At 37.2% G+C, this 16,390-nt stretch overlaps 1 protein-coding gene and 1 non-coding gene across 2 annotated transcripts; both read left to right on the forward strand.

Moving 5' to 3' along the window:
• The first annotated feature begins 684 nt into the window (after nucleotides 1-684).
• LOC121429602 (H/ACA ribonucleoprotein complex subunit DKC1-like) lies at nucleotides 685-15,191 on the forward strand. The gene is made up of 14 exons (XM_041626714.1): nucleotides 685-767; nucleotides 2,357-2,403; nucleotides 3,161-3,339; nucleotides 3,968-4,152; nucleotides 4,874-4,938; nucleotides 5,501-5,627; nucleotides 6,411-6,541; nucleotides 8,220-8,363; nucleotides 9,104-9,343; nucleotides 10,417-10,520; nucleotides 10,936-11,158; nucleotides 12,462-12,557; nucleotides 13,357-13,443; nucleotides 13,947-15,191. Exons 1-14 carry the CDS (start codon nucleotides 752-754, stop codon nucleotides 14,010-14,012), a joined length of 1,710 nt encoding a protein of 569 aa, XP_041482648.1. The 5' UTR covers nucleotides 685-751; the 3' UTR covers nucleotides 14,013-15,191.
• Nucleotides 9,551-9,650, forward strand: LOC121430419. The gene has a single exon (XR_005972033.1). It is a non-coding gene; the product is annotated as a small nucleolar RNA SNORD14 (small nucleolar RNA).
• Nucleotides 15,192-16,390: the final 1,199 nt, after the last annotated feature.

Genomic DNA, 16,390 nt, shown 5'->3' on the forward strand with positions numbered 1-16,390 from the left:
CCAAATGGTTATATACGAGACAAAATGGTCAGACGAATTGGACCAAATGGTTCTTGGACCGAATCCCCAAATGCATGGTTGTTAAACGATATGTTGATGGATGGAATGGCATCAGAAAAAATTAAGTTAGACGGTCTATTGTTTCCTTATTTCTCAAAATCTGTATTCATAATCCTCTATGATTATTTAAATGTATTTTCACGCGATCACTGCCAACTCGTCCTCTCATCACATGGACTAATAGCTTAGACCATGTGATGAGTACTGACTAGTCTGCTGGGCAAACCCTTCACTCGAAATAAGGGTCTGAATGTGCAGCCTACTCATGCCTTGTGTACTGAAGGCTCTCTCGCCCTGTATTGGAACAGCAAGTTTTCTAGGTGCTAGTCTTTGCGTGGAGGCACACTTGTTGATCAAAGTTCCAATGAGGGTCTGTGCCTGCAGACTAAGTACTGACTGGACGTACGAGTTATTGGCAAATCGAGTTGGCAATTTACCATAAAAAGGTTGAGTGATAATACATTACAAAAATCAAAGAAGATTATGAATATACATTTAGAGAAATAAGGAAACAATTTTCACAAGGAATTCAAATATATCATTTATAAAAGAATCTGCTATAGCCCCCCCAGGAAGAGAAAAATAAATAAAATAAAAACTACCCTAGATTCTTTCATCACCGATATTTTCTAGCCCGCAGCTTCAATTCGATGATCACGCCCTCTCCGTTGAAGTGCATTAGAGGGTAAACATGGATGGGAGCGCAGGTGAATATTCAATTAAAAATGCTCTAAATTGTTATTAATTGTATGATGTACGAATTTCCATAGTTCTTCGATGTGACTAAACATTATCATGAATTGCGTATGATTTCTGTTGTTGAAGTATGTTGTATAAACTGTTGCGAGTGGGTTTTGGTGATCAACGTGGTAAACGGTCGACCACGCGCACGTGGCTTTACCTTCGTGATTTGGTGGATCGTGGATGTAATATGTACCCGCTGCTCTGCGTGGCTCAAGTTGGATCTGGGCCAGCGGCGCGGGCGGGGACTGCAAAAACTAGTAGTGGTAGGGTGATAGTGGTGGTGGACTGTTTGATGTATGATTGCGTGGTAATGTGATACTGAAAGGACATGAATTTTCTGAATTTCTTGCCAGCCCCAATTCCCAAAGTGGCAAACCCCCATTTTTGCACACTAAAAATTAAAATTAAAGTAAATTTTTGTCATTTATTAATATTAGGTTTTTTCAAAAACTAAATTTACAAGTTGGAACACACTGCATGCTGCACAGATCTATTCTAACGTTAGGCCTATGTCCAACCCTAAGCAAGACCCAGAGTCCTAGTCATGCTAGTTAGTAGTTTGTGCTGAACAATGAGCCAAAAATGGTCCATATATGTTTTGTCCCGATCCCCTTTTCAACACAAATCTGAAAGTTGAAAGTTCTTAATCTTATTTTTAATGAAAAGTTCATGATTTTTCTCATTTTCAATAGAAATTCACTGAAATTTCGCTTATTTAAAAAAACCGACAGTCATGATAATGTTCTGGTTTTGAATTCACTATGAATGTGATCTAATTTGAAAGAGGACACATCGAAATGTTGCCCATTGACTTGCATTGTGTGGCAAAAACGGCCAAGCTTCGCATAGCTCACGGCAACGATTAGGAGCCTACTGATTGGTTTATCGTGCAGATCAGTCCATGATCACATGGTCACAAAAATATTTCGGCAGAAAAATACTCCAAAGTATCAATAGCGATAACAATATCCAGCCTCATTTTCCGCACTTGCAATGGTCTTGGCTCGTGATTTGATCGCTCCTCAAGTATCGTTCAAAAAATTATCAAGATTTTGACAATTTCTTTCTTGTGCGATTGTACATTTAGCCTTATGTTTGCATGAATTTCAATTGCTTACTGCAGTTCACATTATAATTAGAGAAAACAAAGTCCAATCGAGACTCTGGAGTTTGATAAAGTAGACTACACTACAGAAGCAGAAATCGAGACTTGGGAGTTTGATAAAGTAGATTATAGAAGCAGGAATCTTTTGAGCTGTTCGTGATCTTGGGCATTGGTTTAGGGCTTATTCTACAGAAATATATCGGGAAAGATAATGCCATGCTACATCTTCTTTTGAAATGGGTTAGTTAGTGCTTCTGTTAATAAAAATGGGAACTTTAGGTCAAAGTTTGAGAAATTCTCTCAAGAACTACATGTAAGTATACACGGTTTTGTGTCATCAACATAAATCAATCAGAATTAAGTATCCACCAAATTTGTGCTGTGATTGCTTGTGCATTGTTTAAACACATTGAAAAAAAAACTTTCTTTCTTTTTCTCTTCAATAAGGATCAAGCAAGAAGAGTAAAAAGAGCAAGGAGTCCAAATCACTTGGGGTAAGATATTTTTATCATGCTGCCTATTTTCCCCAACCCCTCCTTTCTCTGAAAATCCCACAAGAATTTGACAACTTCTGATCATTGTTTGTAATATTTGATTCAGACTTGTTTTTTTTTTATAACTGAGTGAAATATAATTTGGACTTGTTGCATCAATTACATTTACCTACTTAAAAAACTACACTGTAAAGTAATCAATACTGAATTTACTTTGGGTAAAGTGAGTGGATGATTAAATATCTATTATGAAAATAAAGTGATAAATTTAAACTCAAATTTCATGGAGTTGAAAATGGTAATATTGTTTGGTGAGAAGAAATTTTGACATTGTGATATAATGTGCACCTCTTACGATTAAAAAAAAATAATAATATGCAGTTAAACTTGCACTCTGCTCTGCTCCAGAGATATCACATACTTGAATTTATATAATTTGATTTACTTCATATTTTTTGAATTTTTGTCCTTCTTGTTTATGATAGTTATTATTGATGGTTCTAAAAAGTTTGTGGTCACATGTTATATCAATCTGGAATATATTGTTCCAAACCCAGCAGTCCAGAGTCATAAAATGTGAAGTTTACTCAGTAAGCCAGTAGTTTTGTAGTTGTTTCAAGTTGTCGCAAAACTTTGAATCACTTTAAATTACTCAGCAAATTACTTAGAATCACTTTAAATTACTCAGCAAATTACTGAGATCTGTAGATGAATTGTTCATCAATCTTATGTCAATAAATTCGTCTCTCTCTTATAGGATATTCAGCATGAAGCAGATTTCCTGATCAAACCGGAATCGGCAGTAGCCAAACTCGAGACGGCCCACTGGCCCTTGCTTCTAAAGAACTATGATAAATTAAACATCAGAACGGGGCATTATACGCCATTACCCAATGGTTGCTCACCTCTCAAACGGGAAATCAAGGATTATATCTCGTGAGTATGCTATCATAGGCTTTTGTTATGAATGAATTTAACGAGATTTAGAGATCTTCCTACAGTCACTTGCTATCATTAATAAAGTTGGTTTGCACTTCAGAAAATGTCTCTAGCTCCAGGGATGATTGTGTACATCGTACATTTGATATCACTCGTTCGAATCATCCTGAAAAGAATTGATGGTAAGAGATTGAGAGAAATAATTTTGGGTAAAAGTCGGGTAGAATTTGAGCGAAGAAAAGAGTTATTCTTGAATATTGTTACACAACATCCCTCTTCGAATTCTTTCAGGTTGTTGAGCAAAGAAAATTGGAAACAACCAGGAGAAGAGAAAACATGATTTCTTTTCTAGATGGGTTGTGATCAGGTCTTGCATAGTCTAAGGTTACAGAGACTATTACTATGGGTGTCCTTTCCTGCCCTTAAAGTCTCTCCTTCACTGTTTTAAAGTAATTTCTCAAAACTTGCCTATCCATCCCTTATCACTTATTTATTTTCTGGGGCTACTTTGAGCATTGAGCCCATGGGACGATTGTGATATTTGAATTATCTATTCACGCTCTTTCCACTTAACACTGATAAAGTAATATTTTCACTGATTATTACTGTTTTTTTACATTTTCAGGAGTGGGTTTATCAACCTTGACAAGCCTGCCAATCCTTCATCTCATGAGGTCGTGTCGTGGATCAAGAAGATTCTCAGGGTCGAGAAGACGGGTCACAGTGGGACCCTTGACCCCAAGGTCACCGGCTGCCTCATCGTCTGTATAGAACGAGCCACACGATTGGTCAAATCACAGCAGAGTGCAGGTAGGATTAATTAAATTAGGATTCATCCGTGAAAACTGACCTTTCAATCGCAGCTGTTTAAATATATTAGAAATGTCTTAATCTTTGATGAAAAAAAAGAAAGCTATATGTCATTTGATCATTTTGTATACCCTTATGTATAGATATGGGGGATCTTGAAATGTAAGTTAAAAAAAATCAAGAAATTTTTTTTTTTCTCTCTATTTTAGCTCTATTTTCAGCTTTCAGGATTGATACATAACTTCTATAATGAAGATTAATATTTATAGAAAGTAAAAGGTTTATGCAACCCTAAATTGTCTAATGGTGAAACATTAAAAATTCTGAAAAAATACGATGTACTTGTATTCCATATTAAAAGATGTAATATTAATGTCATATTTTGGTTTGTTTTCTTTTTCTGGGCCCTGTTTTACAAGAGTTGTGATTGATCTGATCAATCTTAACTATGGAAAACAATTGATTTCATGATTCTTCATCGATGAGGCTTTTGAACTATAGATCCTTTGTAAACAATAGAAGCAATGTTGGTTGGACCAGTGTGCAATCTGTACTGCAAAAATCATTAGAACGGTCAGGATGCACATGCTTTCAATTCAATAGTGCTTCTGAATTTCCCTATTTGTGATTGGTCATGTCAATCAAAGCATCTTGTGAGACAAGGTCCCCTGATCATTAAGCACCTGTATTGACATGATATGCCTTGTCTGTCTGTCTATAGGCAAGGAATATGTCTGCATAGTCAGGTTACATGAAGCTATTGAAAACCAGTCAAAACTAGCCAAGGTGAGATATGTCATCGGTTGTTATTCTCATACAATTTTGATTTATAAAGTCAACCCTAAGTGAACTTTATCCATGCTTTCATGGAATGCTTGTTGCCCACTCAAGTTATTGAATGGAACTAAATATTTTTGTAACCTTGCATTGAAAAACTATCTCATTAAAAAAAAGGAATAAAAAGGTTGGAAAATTTAAGTGTGAAACAAATTTAAATGAATTATTTGGTAGACATATTTTGGCAATAATATTGTAAAAAGATTAAATTTGGCTTTTGATAGAAGTGCAGACTTAAGTTCTAGTTGAGTATGGAGCTAGTATTATTTATGAGGATTCATCCTATTGAATATGTCATTATTCAAAAGTACCAAGATTTTCCACAGCAGAGATACAAGCATTTTTGTTAAAACTTATTATTTTGTTTCATTTCAAATATTTTAATTCTCATGATGAAACTTCTTTATACATTTCAGTTGAACTATAGATTAAGAGTGTGTGTGTGAGTGAGTTATTATCACAATATGCTTTGTTCAAATTGATAATTTAATCTTCTAATTTTATTTCTAAGGCTATTGAAACGTTGACAGGAGCACTGTTCCAGAGACCGCCTTTAATATCAGCCGTCAAACGACAACTTAGAGTGAGGACAATATACGAAAGCAAACTCATCGAATACGACCCACAAAGACATTTAGGTAGGTTTTCATTGACTAATCAAGTATGATGGTGTTAATGATCTGTCGCAATTATAGTGTGCCTTATTTCTGTTAATAATTTTAGTACCGTAAGCTACTGAAAATCCTGGCATCTGATTGGCTAAGAGCAAAATAAGTCACCGAAAAATCACTGACAAAACTTTCATGAAACTCTCGTCTGCTAATGATGAATACACGTACCTGGAGGCATAGTCACACCGCTCGAGCGTTGTTGGAGCGGTCGTAGAGCGGTAGGGAAAGAGGGCCGAATTTTGCTCACAAAATTGGGGGAAAAAAACAAAAACAAAAAAACAATCGAAATCGAAAATGGTGAACCGTAGCGAGCGGTGATGATTTTTTTCTCTCCGCTCCACGACCGCTCCAACAATGCTCGGGCCGTGTGACCATGCCTTAAAGTAATGATACAAGTTTTAGTAATATGAAAGTAATATGGATGTCAATTACGGGTCTTGGGGGATGTTGCAAGAAAGTTACGGTATCTGCAATTGATTGTGAATGGATAGTTCAGTTTCAACAATGCTATTTCCCATTTCCTGTTGTTTGCAATTATCGGAACAGCTACTACTTAAAATCTACAATTAATTGCATTACTTATGATTGATTTTTTTTAATCTGACGTTTGCTTGAATTTTATTAAGAGATTCTTGTGACTTGATGAGTGAGTTAGTTTGTGAGTTAATTTGTCAATGAGGGAATTTTAGAATAATTCAACTTCGTATGAATGCTTACTCAACTTATTTTCTTCTTTCCCCCTTATGACAGGTATTTTCTGGGTGAGCTGTGAAGCAGGAACCTATATCAGGACACTATGCGTTCACCTTGGACTCCTGTTAGGGGTCGGAGGTCAAATGGCAGAACTCAGGAGAGTGCGATCCGGTATTCAGTCAGAAAAGGTTAGTGGGCTATTTTTTTTATTTCCGATGTTACTTTAGGGAGCTTTATATTTGTATATCAACTCCTGTGAACTGCGTATTTAGCATTGAGTTTAGCTATTCACATGCATTAGACAACTCATCAGTTTCTTGCAAGAATGGACTTAGGGGTAATTTTTACGATTATTTTTTTATTTCTAGTATTGATAGAATAATAATAGTCAGTTCTTGTATAGCGCATAACACATTAAACACATAATGAATAACGTCTCTATGTGCTTCCAAATGACTTGGATATTATTACCCTGGTGTAGTTCAAGCAGCTAGCTTCCAACGCATGACATTTCAAGGAATAAATTCCTGCAAGAATCCCATTCACCTCACCTGGGTTGAGTGCAGCACAATGTGGATAAATTTCTTGCTGAAGGAAACTATGCCATGGCTGGGATTTGAACCCACAACCCTCTGTTTCAAAGTCCGGAGACTAATCCACTGGGCCACAACGTAGACTATCCAATGATAGAAATATTTATAAATTTTAAGTAAAACTCAAAACAAGCAAATTGAAAAAGGCATAGTAACAAGTAATCATGAAATTTCTTCAGGACATTTCCAAATATAGGTGGTCGGACCTTCATAATTGATAGAATTGCGGTATTGCCCAAGTTGCACTTTATGAAAGTGGAGTATCATCATCTCTTGTCTTGTCAATGTTTTTGTATCCTCAGGAAGGGTTGGTGACGATGCACGATGTCATGGATGCCCAGTGGGTTCATGACAACCAAAAGCTGCACTTTATGAAAGCGTCGTATCATCGTCTCTTGTCAATGTTTTTGTATCCTCAGGAAGGGTTGGTGACGATGCATGATGTCATGGATGCCCAGTGGGTTCATGACAACCAAAAGCTGCACTTTATGAAAGCGGTGTATCATCATCTCTTGCCTTGTCGATGTTTTTGTATCCTCAGGAAGGGTTGGTGACGATGCACGATGTCGTGGATGCCCAGTGGGTTCATGACAACCAAAAGTTGCACTTTATATGAAAGCGGTGTATCATCGTCTCTTGTCTTGACAATGTTTTTGTATCCTCAGGAAGGGTTGGTGACGATGCACGATGTCATGGATGCCCAGTGGGTCCATGACAACCAAAAGTTGCACTTTATGAAAGCTGAATATCATCGTCTCTTGTCTTGTCAATGTTTTTGTATCCTCAGGAAGGGTTGTTGACGATGCACGACGTCATGGATGCCCAGTGAGTTCATGACAACCATAAGTTGCACTTTATGAAAGCGGTGTATCATCATCTCGTCTTGTCAATGTTTTTGTATCCTCAGGAAGGGTTGGTGACGATGCATGATGTCATGGATGCCCAGTGGGTTCATGACAACCAAAAGCTGCACTTTATGAAAGCGGTGTATCATCATCTCTTGTCTTGTCGATGTTTTTGTATCCTCAGGAAGGGTTGGTGACGATGCACGATGTCATGGATGCCCAGTGGGTTCATGACAACCAAAAGCTGCACTTTATGAAAGCGGTGTATCATCATCTCTTGCCTTGTCGATGTTTTTGTATCCTCAGGAAGGGTTGGTGACGATGCACGATGTCATGGATGCCCAGTGGGTTCATGACAACCAAAAGCTGCACTTTATGAAAGCGGTGTATCATCATCTCTTGTCTTGTCGATGTTTTTGTATCCTCAGGAAGGGTTGGTGACGATGCACGATGTCATGGATGCCCAGTGGGTCCATGACAACCATAAAGATGAAGGTTACCTCAGGAGAGTCATCAAGCCGATGGAAGCCTTGCTTACAGGTCACAAGAGAATAGTACTCAAAGACAGCTCGGTAAGTTGGTCATGATAATAATGCACCAGGCTTTGAGAAAGTATAGGGGAAATTATTCATCCTTGGATTGTCTCGCAATTTCTATTTTTTCCAGCCCATCAGAGGATTGATAACTCCCAATATACTTTTGAAATTAATGCCTGGTGTAATTGTTGTATTCATTGTTTACTTAGACTTGTAGAGGAATAAACTTACACTGGTGCTTAGGGCATTCTCACCCTCTAAATCCAGTCGAGTTGGATCCTTCCCCAAATGACCAACCTGGACACATATTTAGATCCAGCGCTGCACTTGCCAATCTAAATGCACTTATTGGCCAAATTTTTTCGCTCAACCGCTGCAATCAAATTGATTAGTATCTGTGGCCGTTACATTGTAAATGTCACCTCGTCAAGAAAGAGCATATTTGAAAGTTGTAGATGGCAAATTTTCTTTGATTTAGTTAGATCAGTATGTATTTTCAAGTGGCAATTCTAAGTATAGAGTGGTAAGCATCCCTTTCATGCATGCCTGGATCCACCACTGATAGGTCATAAGATTTTATTGATTCAGTTGGGCTATAAACTTGCCTTTGGTGAAAACACCATGTCCTTTCAATCTTTTCTGTTCTCTACATGGAGGTATCAAATCTCCTCAAAGAAGACTCAGCCGCTCAGAGGCAAATTGCAATCTTATGGTATATATTGTGATAATGATTATTAGGCCTATACTTTGTTTTCCTTTCCCATTTCTCTCCGCAGGTGAATTCTGTCTGCTACGGAGCCAAGGTCATGCTTCCCGGCGTCCTCCGCTTCGAGGACGGCATCGAGATCAACTCAGAGGTTGTGCTGATGACCACCAAGGGAGAGGCCATCGCTCTTGGCATCGCATTGATGACCACAGCGACCATGGCAACGGTTGACCATGGCCTTGTGGTCAAGCTAAAGAGGGTCATCATGGAGAGGGACGTGTACCCCAGAAAGTGGGGCCTCGGGCCAAAGGTATGTTCTGGCATGATTATGTTGGCCTTATTTGATGCTGTCTCACTATTAGTCATGTTATGGTCATATTCAAGCATTACACTTCTTTTCACAATGGTTCTTTGTTGATTCTGGTGGAGGAATTTTGCAGAATTTTTGCATAAATTAATGTGAAGCAACTAATGATAACATTGGCAACTAATTTTTATTTTTGTGCTTATTTTACTTGGGCAATGATGAATTTTATTCCAATCATTCGCAGTTTCCACCATAAGGACTTTTCAGTCTTAATGATGGCTTGAATGTCCTTCCTTGGATGTCTGAGCCCAAGTAACAAGTTTTCTTGGAACATATTTTTATGCCTCTGGCCCACCTTGGGTATTTGCCGGCCACATTATCTTTCTGGGTTGTCTGTCTGTCCGTCCATCCCATTTTTGTTCTCACGATAACAAAGACTTCAACGGATCAACTTCAAATTTGGTCCAGTTATGGATAGAGGAGTGACAATGATCTTTGCCCATTTCATAAAGGACTTACAACTGTTGTATTTTTGTCATTATGACAACTACCATGGCAACAGGGCTCAGCAGCCAAACAAAATCAAGGTTACCATGGTAGTTGCTATAATGGCAAAGTTACAACAGTTACAACTCTTTATGAAACAGGCCCATGATTAGTTTTTGGATTTCAATGTCAAAAGTCACGAAGGTTGTTATATACATTGAGATATCTTGCTGCTCTTGTGATAACTGAAGAACAATTTAACCCTTTCATGACAATTGTTGCAATATAATGGAGGAAAACAAACCCTCCGAAAAGTGGTCATATGGGGTCCATTTCATAAAGACTTACTGCTGTTGTTATGCTGACATCATAGCAAATATGGAAACTTTTATTTTGATAGGCTTGTGAGAATTGTTGCCATGGCAGTTGTCATAGGCACCATAGCTCATTAACTTTTTATGAAAAAATACCTTGATTACGATTCATGTAGATATATATCATGATTTTGCTATTTTGACCAGGTTTATCTCTCCTGTCTACTAGTCTCAAATGGATTTTACATATATTTTGTAATTGTTTCCTCGTTTCAGGCGAGCATGAAGAAGATGATGATCAAGCAAGGGAAGCTGGACAAGCATGGCAAACCAAACGCAGACACTCCCAAGGATTGGGTCAAAGGCTATGAAGACTACAGGTCTGTATCGTGAATGACTTGATTATGTGTTTCTGAAGAACCTTCCCTAGAATGTATGTGCCCAATAAGTCTTTTATTGTGATCTATATTAGTATTATTTGATTGAAATGTGAAATGTACTTTTTTTTCGAAATGTTTGATATTTTCACTGGTAAAATTAATAGAAAAAGTCAAGTGTGTGACATCGGCTTTCTCATCCTATATATTGTCCACTGTCTTACAAAATGATGAAAAGTGATGAAAAAGATGCAGTAACTTTCATAGTAAACAATTAATTTTAAATTCATTTTCACATGTACTTAATTTTTACTCTGTCTTATCCCAATTAACAATAAGATGGTCTTTGCATTTTAGCTCATTTTGAAAAAAAATAAAAAAAGTGAATCGTTAAATGAATATTTCTTCTCCCCCACAGTGTGAAGAAAGAGCCGGTTGAGGAAGAGAAGCCTGTAGTGGAGACGCCCGTCAAGAAGCGAAGGAGAGAATCAAGTACCTCGAGCACCGAGGCTCCTCCAGTCACGCCCAGTGGGGATGCATCTGCTGTCAAAGAGAAGAAGAAGAAAAAGAAGGATAAAAAAGTGAAGGAAGAAGTAGTGGAAGAGGAAGAAGAGGAGACGATGGAAACATCAGTGGCAGAGGTGAGATAAGAAAACCTTCCTTTGTTCATTGGTGGAGCTGCCAAATTTTTGATTGTTAGTGAAAATCATTGACGATTTCAGAAAGATGGCTTGTGAATTTACTATTTTCAAAACTCTGTGATGCATTTGTTTGCCCAGTGATTTGTGCAATTGAGATGGTGTCCTTCATTAAAGTGATTGGTTAACATTGGTTTGACTTTTAAAAAATCTGAGCTAGAAGGTCACACTTGTCACCTGTGTCTGTGATATGTTACAAAAATGAAGCCCAGAAAAAATTGCGTTCGAAAATAATTATTTAGTGCTTCAAAAATTGAAATATAAAGTGACCGGAAAGACCATCTTAATTTCATCCCATACACTTATGTGTACTATTTAGGTGTCTATAAGACGCCTATTTACAAAATCGGGGTTTGCCTTGTAGTTTTAGATTTTCATTCTCAATAATGGTTGTTTTCAGGGTTTATTAGTTCTAATACATGCACTTGTACACATGTTTCATCTTGGTTTGAGAATTTTTTAAATCGGCTGCTCACAAAGTTAAACAATACCTTTAAAGGAGAATGAAACCTTTGAAACAAGATAGCTTGTGTGAAAACAGAAAAATCAAAGAAACAGATCAACGAAAGTTTGAGAAAAATCGGACAAATAATGAGAAAGTTATGAGCATTTGAATATTGCGATCACTAATGCTATGGAAATCCTCAAATTGGCAATGCGACAAAGATGTGTGATGTCACTTGTGAACAACTCTCCCCATTACTTTAGTATATATTTCACTTAAATTGCCTCTTTTATCACATCTATCAGTAGATCATGTGTTCTTTCTATAGGAGGGCATGTAATACAGATTTTTAAAGAATACACCATGGATAAAGAGTTTGTATCACAATAAGAAAAAGCAGAAAGAGACATTTTGAGGGTATTTTATAGTCCATCAAAGGGAAAGTTGTTCACATGTGACATCACAAATCCTTGTTGCATTGCCAATGGGAGGATCTCCATAGCATTAGTGATTGCAATATTCAAATGCTCATAACTTTCTCATTATTTGTCTGATTTTTCTCAAACTTTTTTTGTTCTTATTCTTTGATTTTTCTGTTTCGGCACAAGCCTACTTGTTCCAAAGGTTTCATTCCCCTTTAATGAATAATGCTTTCTCAAAATTGAATATTATGGTTATGGATAACTGCATTAAGAAATTGTCCATTCATTAAAGGTAAACATTGTGCACCTTTCCCAACGCATATTTTTCTTTCAGCTTAATACATATAATTGTTATATGCCATTCATTATCTTGTAACAGACGCCTAAGTCAGAGAAAAAGAAGAAGAAAAAGAAAATGAAGTCTGAACCAGAGGCAGAGGAGGAAGAGGAGATGGTGGAAGAAACAGCAGCTGAGGTGAGGATAACCTGAAGCAATTGTTCAAGGGAAGCTTTTCATGAATAACCTTGTCGGGACGTTTCATCTGACAAAGTCCTAATTTATCCGACAGTTACCATAGTAACAGTGCTTCTCTGCCGATCGAAATCAATGAAAGTTGTCAGATCTGAAAACTTGGGGAATTAAATTGTTGATGAAACACTCACCAGATTGATGCTATGGGATTAGAGCAGTTAAAATTAAAAGTTAAAGCCATTAATAGTATGATGTTTCTTGGCAATATAGTAAAAATAATCATCCTACTTGCAAGTCCAACCTCCTTTTCGTTCATTCTTATATAACTTCAAAGAATCGTTTTAGAGCTCTTCAACTTTTCATATGAATTAGAAACTAAAGAAAATCATTAATAAATAATAATACTTTAGTTAAATAGCGCTTTATAATTTTGTGTTTTTAAGTGCTTTACATTGTAATTTTTTTACCCTGGTCTGCACACAATATATGTACTTTCTCCACTCCCTGGGGAGCATTCCACCCAGAGTTTCAAGACCCCATTGCTAGGCATACTACATGGGCTTTCGCATTGTACAGCCTTCATTGATACACTTTCCTTTGCCATGTTTCAAATATATCATGCTTTATTGTGATTCATTTAAAATGAATCACTCATAATCATGCCTTTTTTGGCTTACATATAGTTGAGAAGTCCATTGTAAAGAAATGTATTTGATGTAATGGAAGTCCCTGAAGTTTTACGAAATTTTCCTTTCCATTTTCGCTCCTAACAAACTTGCTCTTTTTTAAAATCTCTGTGCAGACTCCTAAGTCAGAGAAGAAGAAAAAGAAAAAGAAGATCAAACTCGAACAGGCAGAAGAGGAGGAATCACAGGAAACAGTAGTTGAGGTAAGACTGTGCTTGAATATTTCCCTGGTCCAAGTGAACTTGTGAACGTAACAGTGTGACAAACTCTTCCACTTCCACTGTTGTCCATAGCTTGCCACATACCACCGGATCTGTTAACAATGCAATTACGGATAAATATTTTTGTAATCGTAGCAATACAAGTTTAATGGTATAATGGTTTAATTCTGACCACAAGGCTTGCTGTAAAGTAAAGGAAAATGTAGATTTTAGTATTCCTAGCATTATTATGAACTACTTGTTAAATCCAAAATGCGATTTGTTAGGAAAAGATTGGGTCTTGGTTGGATCATATAATGTGAGGCTCACCCAACACACCCAAATCAAAATGACATCTTATTGAGATGTACAGAGTGCCCCTTCCCTGTGAAGCAAATATGGATACAGAGAGATGACGGATATGAAAATAATGTTGGATTCTGAGACCTATGTAACCCCCAAATTTTCAAATGAAATATTTTGGTCTACTTTAATGTCCATTACAGACCCCATCATCAGAAAAGAAGAAGAAAAAGAAGAAAAAGAAGGAGAAGACAGAGGATGATAGCTGAGAGAGTGATCTTTTATTTTTCTACAAACTGTGCGAGAGAGGCAGGTCACCCATTACCTTGCATTTGGAAGATTCAGGGAGGTATTTCTTCAGGGGAGCATTCCATTAAAGGACTTGATGGATGTTCTCTCCGACGAAGTATGTTTTTTATCTGCAATGATAGCGACTCGGCCAATCAAGACGGAGACAAGCTGTCAGATCTGGGGTCCGTTGCAGAAAGAGTTGCGTTAAATGCAAGTCCAAAAATCAATTGCAATTCCCAAAATGCGCGCTGTGGATTGGTTGAAAATCAAGTCGTGCATGATTTTTAGAGATGCGATTGATAGCAACTCTTTCTGCAACGGAGTCCTTACAACTTGAGGGATGACACATGTTGGTGAAATGCTCGCCAAATTATCCGATCTCTGTAAAACAGATGTTTGCAATCGATAAAAAAAATAACAATGATTGATTGAGATTCTTCAATGTACCCTCATTCATAAACCAGAATCACCATTTGCCTTATTTTGGGCTCGTCTCGGCCAGTCATATTGTCCTGCCACTGACATCCCGTGGCCCCCTCTGGCCATCCTTGAGCCATGTGATGTGGTGGGGGAAATCCTGATAGTGATCATTATGGTGAATATACAGTTCATTGCATGATGGCTACTGGGGGTGTTTCACAAAGACTTAAGCATGAATTAGAGTCCGAGTTAAATTTCAGTTGCATGTGCTATAGAAGGCATCAGCGCATTGGTCAAATCATGCGAAGATGAAGTGCGGTATTGCGATTATTTAATGATAAGATCGCGCGTCGCATATCATGAGCACGTCTGCATTTAACCATGCTCCAAGTCTCACTTAAACTCTATGTGAAACACCCCACTGGGCCCTGTTGCATAAAAATTGCCATTTCAGTAACTTTGCCATCCAATGGTAACGACCATGGTAGCGATGGTAATCAGCCAATCAGAATCAAGGATTCCATTACAGATACCATTAGCTTGCATAGATACCATAATAGTAGCTTTTATGCAATAAGCCCCTGATCATAAATCGTGAGTCCACTTTGGATGTTTGGTAGAACTTGTTACTGAGTAACTTTATCCCGGTTTCAAAGTTCCTCACGAAAAGAGATTATACTGTTCAGATGAAAGTAAATCTATTTTTCAATATATTTTCAACCGTAGAAATGCCTTTTTGTGTACAAAAAAGGGCTTATTCTCTAGAATTTTCTTACATTAGTATCAATTTTATGTAGCATCCTAGATAACCAAATTTTTTTTTCAAGATATCGGCCCACTTTCTTTGTTGCATCATGTATTTAAAATACTATTTTAATTGTATAGCGTGCAAAGGTGATTGGGACACCTGACAAATTGTTCATGTGCCAAACAGTATTCACAGTAGCTATCTATTCCTGTCCTTGTTCATTCCAAAATTTTCAAGGTGAAGTCTCGAGGCATTTCTTTTTTGAAAATGGTGTCTCAAAGTATGAAGTGATATTTCACCATGAAAAGTAAATACTCAAAGACTGAAAGAAGTTCAAAGGAAAGATTATGATTTGAGGGAACAAGTTTATTAAAATTTTTGGCATATGAGATCTCTACCCTACCTCTCACATGTTTCATAGAACTGTACATGAAGTAACGCATGACTTTACTTATAATTGCAATATGGCAAGCCATATTGATTTCTTGGCCCCATCTTACAAAGAGTTAGGATTATTAAGCCTATCTTACCAAGAGTTACGATTGATCCGATCAATTTCAACGATGGAAATCCATCAATGACATAACTTTTTCTAATGGAAAGTTGCACAATGTCCTTTGTAAATAGAGAGAAATTGTCAAGTAAACAGTGAATGTATGAATATACTGACAGAGGTGCCAAGTAGTACGATTTTCCCGTATTTCTTACGGAAATCAATTTAAAATACGGCAGTACGCTTTTTCATAATAAAATACGGGAAAAAACAAATTAGAGAAAAGTTATTGTTCCCCCACTAAGCATCTGGGAGCTTTCGGGCGGAGATGAAAAAAATGGCAGCCGTGTGTTGCTGCCCTCTACGTTCAATGAGTTGTGCTTTCATCAAGGCCTTCCGATTAGAATTTTCGATATCATGGCGAATCAGTCATGTCTCAAATATTTTGAAGAAACATGTATTTTAGATGTTGATGTTACTGGCTTTCCATAGTTGTGATTGATTGGATCAATTGTAGCTCTTTGCAAGACTGGTCCCAGGTGTCATCTTCTATTCCAGCTAAAGTTGGGATAATCAAATAGTCTAATTTTCTAATTTTTTTGGGAAAATTACATTTTTGGCACAATGAAATTATTTGTACTGTGTGGCAATGTCGGGATAGATCGGTTACTTAATTTAGCATTTCATTATCAAGT

The sequence above is a fragment of the Lytechinus variegatus genome, chromosome 16, assembly GCF_018143015.1.
Source record: "Lytechinus variegatus isolate NC3 chromosome 16, Lvar_3.0, whole genome shotgun sequence".
Taxonomy (NCBI): domain Eukaryota; kingdom Metazoa; phylum Echinodermata; class Echinoidea; order Temnopleuroida; family Toxopneustidae; genus Lytechinus; species Lytechinus variegatus.

What these genes read in the sequence shown, in the direction of transcription:
- LOC121429602 (XM_041626714.1), top strand. An exon ending in ACCAGTCAAAACTAGCCAAG is followed by an intron (nt 4,939 to 5,500) that starts GTGAGATATGTC and finishes TTTATTTCTAAG; the next exon opens with GCTATTGAAACGTTGACAGG. An exon ending in AGTGGGGCCTCGGGCCAAAG is followed by an intron (nt 9,344 to 10,416) that starts GTATGTTCTGGC and finishes TCCTCGTTTCAG; the next exon opens with GCGAGCATGAAGAAGATGAT.